Genomic DNA, 6501 nt, shown 5'->3' with positions numbered 1-6501 from the left:
TGATGCCCGAGCCTCGTCGCCCTCAGGTGACACTTGAGCGTTGCTGATCAAGTGAGCTCGAGCCTCACCTGGCGAGGCTCGAGCTCGCCTGGCATGGCCGGTCGCCGGCCTTTGTCATAGCCAGCGACCGGCCGGAGAAGAAGGTCAAAAAGAGAAAGAAAAGAAAAGAAAAGAAAAAAGATATAATTAAAAAAATAGATTTTTAAAAAATTATTAAAAGTAGTGTATGGAGGATTAGATTTTTCATACCAAATGGTGGAAAATATTTTCCGAGTCTTTTTCAGATTTCAGGCGAATACCGAAAATTTGTGTCATTTTCTTGGAAAATAGCTTCTTGGAAAACATTTTCCAAAATCGTTACATTTTCTGCGAAACGATAAGTGTTTGGAGGGAATTTATTAACCATGACTTAAGAATGATATCCTTTCGTTTCTATAACACTAGTTACACTAACCACACTTGTTAAAAAAATTCTGTTTGGTGCAAATGATAGATTTTCTTTATTTAGGTGCTTAACAAGTTCCCAAACCACACTTGTTAACAAAATTCTATTTGGAATGATACAGCTTTCAAGGAACTTTTTGTGCAATATACCGCAACAATAAATATATTGGAAATTATAAATAGAAAATTTCATTAGTTGCTTGAGGAAGATTTCGGGGACACTTTTTAACGAGCCTTATTTGAAAAAGCAAACAGAACCGCACAATGAAAGAGTGGTTGAATTATATAAAACACATAAATGTAAAATTTCCTTAAATCAATTTTGTTATCCGGAAGAGTTAAAGAACCTTACTATCTGAAGCATAAAAAACATTGTCGTGCGAGTGACGGGGAAGTTGCCGTGCTGTTGACCAAAGTCAAGTCACACGAGAACCCACATTAGGTGAGTCAACAGGAAATGTTTAAGAAAAAGCCTTCGCAATGAAATGGAATGCACCAAGTCGATGAGATCACTCAGTATAAAAAGCCAGATGGCTTTTGGCAAAAATATATCATTCACGCAGACAACTCAGCTTTTAAGCTAATTGAGTGAGTGGCCGAACTCATCCCTATCATGCAAGCACGCATTGCATCTCTACTTAATCATTTCGAAATTTTATTGCATGAACATTGCTTGCACGAGTACTGTTGGATATGTGTTAGTCATGTTAAGTGCATATTTTTGTGTGTTCCTCTGGGACAATCTGTTGCATAACTGACTGCTATTTTGTTTTATCTTGATTTTGAACGGGGAAGTAGGAAAGCAGAAGGCATGGAAGCGATCAGCAATGGGGTCCAATCGATCGGCAACCATTCCGCTCAAGAGATGGAGAATCGAAACCCCAAAATAAGAGCAGTGAATCTGGGAGGCTGGCTGGTCACAGAAGGATGGATCAAGCCTTCCCTCTTTGATGCAATCCCCAACAAGGACTTCTTGGTGCTGTGCTACATATATTTGCCATTTTGTTTTCGTTGCTCTTTTAACCTATGATTCGTTTGGTTTCGACAATTTTTTCTGATTCTTAAACTGTGTATAATGTGTAGGATGGGACTAGACTTCAGTTCAAATCAACAACAGTCGGGAAGTATCTCTGCGCCGAGTCTGGCGGAGGAAGCCGAGTAGTCGCCAACCACACGGGGACTCCTGCAGTTGCCAAACCCCCAGCATTTTCCGGTTTCCCTTGGGAGACATTCAGGGTGAGTTAGCTTTTAAGCAAATAAATAACATTCGGCTATCCAAACCCGTGACATTAATTCGGTGGTTAAGACACGAACTTGTGTCCGTGGATTAGATGCATGGTACACCCAAGTATAGATAAATTTCATGTTGGAATTACCACCATTTGGGTTTTGGCTCATGTCTTTTGTTTTGCCTTCGTAGCTATGGAGAATCAATGAGACGCTCTTCAACTTCAGGGTCGCCAACAAGCAATTTGTCGGCTTGGACTCTAGTGGGAACGGGGTCGATCTGGTGGCAACTTGTGATTCCCCAGGAAAACCAGAAACCTTTGAGATTGTGAGAAACACAGATGATCCAAGCCGTGTCAGAATCAAAGCTTCCAATGGCTTCTTCTTGCAGGTCATCAGTCTCTTTTCATTTCGTTTTAGCAAAAAAAATCAAAAAGCTCTTTTCATTTCCTATATCTAACAGAAGAATAATGCTAGATATACTAAGGCCAGTTGAAAAATTATTACACGAGCATTATATATGTACTAAGATGTTTCTGAATCATTAGAACTAATGAAACCCATCTGAGACTCACCAGATTTATTTTAGTGCATATACTAGGTTCACTGAATAATTGCTCTTGACTAATCTACTAGGTGGAATGTTTAATATGGTCCATGAAGGGTTAATTCAGTTACAATTCTCATCTGCCACGTCATTTTATAAATTAATTTAGCAGGCCAACGTTTCTCTTTTACACGTTAATGTTAGGTAGACACCAACAGGGTGAAGACCTTTCGAGACTTATTTGGAGCTGAGATTGAGAACAGTGACAAAAGATCAAGAAAATGAAACTTTATTTTACCAATACGTGATGTGAATGAGCTTTTCTTGAGAGAGTGATTATTGTAGTTGAATTTGTTTTGCAGGTGAGAACAGAGGAACGAGTTACGGCAGACTATCAATGCAACAAGAGTGACGCGTGGGGAGATGAAGACCCGTCTGTGTTTGTCATGAGCATGACTAAACGATTGGAAGGCGATTTCCAAGTCACCAATGGTCTTGGACCACATAAAGCCCCCAAAGTCATGAGGGTATGGAATTAGAAACCTATTATTTGATTATGGTCAAGGTTAACGCTTCTTAAACCCATTAAGTTAATCAAATGATGTATGCCTAGATTATAATTTTACTTAGGCTCCGTTAGTTTTGCGGAAAAAGACTGATTTGGAAATATTTTCCTAAAAATAATCTCTTATATCACTTGAAATAATTTGTCAATGAAAGAAGTTTTCATTATCGATAACAATTTATGTCTTAAAATTTTTGTAGATGATGAAAATATTTTTCGTTCGTTTTTGTAAGCGAATCAAGCGATTATTTTTTTAAAAAATATTTTTCAAATTATTCATTTTCTACGAGAAAAGTGCACCCTTAAACTCACTCCACAAGATGATATGATTAATTTTTATTTTATTTTTAGTATTTGGCTTGCGAATGAGTATTCTTTGTGAAGGAACTAATAGTAGTTGGTGATTATTCTTCATACATGGGAACTATGGTAGCTCCTACAATTTCATGCGTCTCTCATATGCACTTCAAAGGGTCTCTAATCCCGACAGTTGACTAACTCTTACTTAGCACTAGCAATAGTAAATACTGCCACATGTAAATGACACAAGATATAATACAAAATACAGTGAAAATCTGAATATTTATGATACTCTATGAACCATCTACTATTACCAAACTCAATTAATTAATTACTGAACTTAGCTAGAGGTGATAGGCTTGGCCATAGTGTCCATACCTATACGCCCCATCATCTTATTTGTTGGAAACTTCGAAGTGGAAGCCTCTACTGTGATCCACCAGCTCCGAGAAAATCAGCTTTATAAAATGCTACTTGACCTGAAGTGTTCGGCAATTTCGTCGTACATGTGATTTTTGCATACACACATGCAAGGGTTTCCTCGTCAAGTACTACAAAACCCTTTGAGATATGTAACAGGAACATTGGAGTACGTTCATAGTGGAAGATGATCTCAAGTTCGTCGCCGAGAATGGATTGGACGCCGTGAGAATTCCGGTGGGTTGGTGGATAGCGAGTGACCCGAATCCTCCCCCTCCTTATGTTGGTGGTTCCTTGGCCTTCCTGGACAAAGCCTTCTCTTGGGCAGAGTGAGTTTATTGCCATCTTCTCTTCATCTTATTTCGTACAAAGATGCCATATACAACATATCAGTCAAATTTCTTACCTGCAGAAAGTATGGGTTGAAGGTCATAGTTGACCTGCACGCAGTTCCTGGCTCCCAAAATGGCTGGGAACACAGCTCATCCAGAGATGGGTTTCGAGAATGGGGAGACACAGATGAGACCATCGAACAAACCCTCCATGTCATAGAATTCTTAACTTCTCGGTAATCAATTAATTTGTGGTTCACATCCTATTCCGTGTACTTGGGATGTCATTTGATGTCGCCTATGTAGATACAACAAGAGCCCAAGCCTTTATGCTGTCGACCTCATGAACGAGCCATTCGCGGAGACGCTCCCTGTAGAGACTGTCGTTAAGTACTATAGGGCCGGGCACAGCGCTGTTCGCAAGCACTCCTCCACGGCTTACGTGATCATGTCGTCCGTGGTCGGAGCCTCTGGTCCGGAACTGCTGCTCCCTTTTGCGAGCGGCCTGGACAGGACGGTTGTGGACACACATAACTACGTTCTCTACAAGACGAAATTCGACACCGTCCAAGGTAACCTGGATTTCATATACAAGGATAGAAGTGCCCAATTGGACCGTCTCGCTACATCGGACGGACCTCTCACTTTTGTGGGTAAGTCGAAACTTGTAATAAGATTATCATGTCATTGATGCCACACATTTTTTTTTTTTGTGTTCTACTCTAACTCTCAACTCACTTTCAGACTTTTGCCCTGCCTCTTACAGGGCGTGGGAATTGAAACCCACATCTGAAACTACACTTCCCCACCCCTAGCTCCCCCTGAGAAGTTGGGGATTCGAACTCCCCACCTCCTCTTTTCCAAGTAGGAAGGGTGGCCACTGGGGCAAACCTCAGTGGTTGATGCCACACATCATTGTGTACTATATTTGGTGATTTGCTATATAAATATGAGAAATGTGGATCTATGAAGTAATGTGAAACTACAGGTGAATGGGTAGCGGAGTGGACAGTGGATGGAGCAACAAAAGAGGAATACCAAAAGTTTGCGGAGGCTCAACAGGAAGTCTATGGGAGAGCCACATTTGGTTGGTCCTATTGGACTCTCAAGTGCGCCAAACACCATTGGAGCTTGGAGTGGATGATCAAGAATGGTTACATTAAGCTTTAGACATTACCTTCAGAAACTCAATAATTATAAGTCTATGCACTCTTTTACAATATTGTAAGTTGAAAGCCCCGATTATCTTTCATCATGTAAACTTGTTGTCTGTCTTCGAATATAAAATCGTCTATGCAAGCTTCAGAGCACTTGCGACGCACCTAATAGACATTGTAGCTTCCGTGAACATTTTTAGTTGAATAATACTTGTCATGAGACTTTCATTACTTATAATAGATTTATTTTACATGTAGTCGCAGAATTATAGTCTCATGGCCGGGAAAATAGATTTTTCTGTGCTGGTTCGCTCTTCGCTCTCTCTCTTGAAGACAGTCTCATCGTCCAGCTCCTCGAAAGCTGGGGACTGCAATTTTTCCCGATTCCGGGATTGCGAGGGAAGAATATTTGATTCGTGCACATTTCTCTTGCGAGCTTTGAGTTGACACTCATCGTCCATAAATAGGGCAATGTAAAATGAAGATAGAAAGAAATTGTCTATATGGGTTGGAGCTGGTAAACTAAGTGGGTTGAATATGGGTCTTGTGGAAACCTATATAAAGTTCGGCTCAGATATCTTAAACTCAATTCCACCGTTTTTTTTTTTTGGATCAAATAACTCAATTCCACCTATTTGGAAAATTTTAAGTGACCAATTTGCAACCTGGCCATTGACAGTGAGTTGAAACCCATATTGACACCTCTAGTTGAAACATAATTTATATCCTACACCACGAATACTTTTGACTCTCGTAAATCAGGTCTTAAAGAGTCAATAGTTGGAAAGTATAATTGAAAGTACAAAACAAAACGTTTAATATACGTTGTTGACAAGACAAAGGGAAAACGATAGCCTTATACTTAAGTGAACCAAAAAATTTAGAAAATGTCATGTTAGCATCAAACCAAAACCTGAACGCGTTTCATAATTTATGGATGACCCAGGTCGGACTTTCAACACTACATTCACGCTCCATCCATAACTTGACCCCCGAGCTTCCTCACTAATTCAATAAGCCGGTTCATGGAGCAGCCTATTCTTCAAATGCAACAATTTAGGAAAACAAATTTGCTAAAAATGAATTCGGGTACGGTTCGGGACGGATATGAGCTATCAAATTTGTACTTTATGTACATAAATCAAATTGGGTCGGATCATTTTCGATCCGATTCACCCATTTAACTGGTGTACTCATGATTAACCCCTAGAGTCATGGACCCCTGTGACTACGGAATTATCCGGTGCGGTCAGAACTATGGGACTGCCATACTTGTCGGTGGAGATTGGTCTGTTGTGGATACCCTGGTGATATGGTAAAACCTGCTCGGACACTTTCAAAGATGTTTAAATTCTATGCGAAGCGTGTGAATCCCGGGGAATAATTGGGGAGCAACAACAGCCCTGCTCTTCCGCGAACACGCTTTACTTTTGTCCGTTCCACTCTGGTCAAGTCTTTTCTTAATTTTGTCAATTAGTGAGGTCAATCTATGGACGTGTTTTAGTCTCT

The 6501-nt window shown here is 40.2% G+C and overlaps 1 protein-coding gene across 5 annotated transcripts; it reads left to right on the top strand.

Annotated features, from left to right (window-relative positions):
* The first annotated feature begins 937 nt into the window (after positions 1–937).
* On the top strand, positions 938–5223 carry LOC115674938 (glucan 1,3-beta-glucosidase-like). 5 transcript variants are annotated; one of them, XM_030597462.2, is made up of 9 exons: positions 938–1032; positions 1243–1420; positions 1528–1680; positions 1865–2062; positions 2581–2745; positions 3663–3832; positions 3916–4071; positions 4142–4488; positions 4824–5223. In XM_030597462.2, exons 2-9 carry the CDS (start codon positions 1256–1258, stop codon positions 5003–5005), a joined length of 1536 nt encoding a protein of 511 aa, XP_030453322.1. In that variant the 5' UTR covers positions 938–1032; positions 1243–1255; the 3' UTR covers positions 5006–5223. The 5 variants fall into 5 exon arrangements, with proteins under 5 accessions (XP_030453322.1, XP_056172808.1, XP_056172806.1 ...); XM_056316833.1 differs by having other exon boundaries at positions 940–1032; positions 1240–1420; XM_056316831.1 differs by having other exon boundaries at positions 1013–1125.
* The last annotated feature ends 1278 nt before the right edge of the window (positions 5224–6501 follow it).

This window comes from Syzygium oleosum, unplaced genomic scaffold (assembly GCF_021117445.2).
Source record: "Syzygium oleosum isolate NSW1041296 unplaced genomic scaffold, Sole_v2.1 Sole_v2.13, whole genome shotgun sequence".
In the NCBI taxonomy this organism is placed as follows: Eukaryota; Viridiplantae; Streptophyta; class Magnoliopsida; order Myrtales; family Myrtaceae; genus Syzygium; species Syzygium oleosum.
Note: the sequence above shows the minus strand (reverse complement) of the source record. Positions and strands in the feature narration are given on the sequence as shown.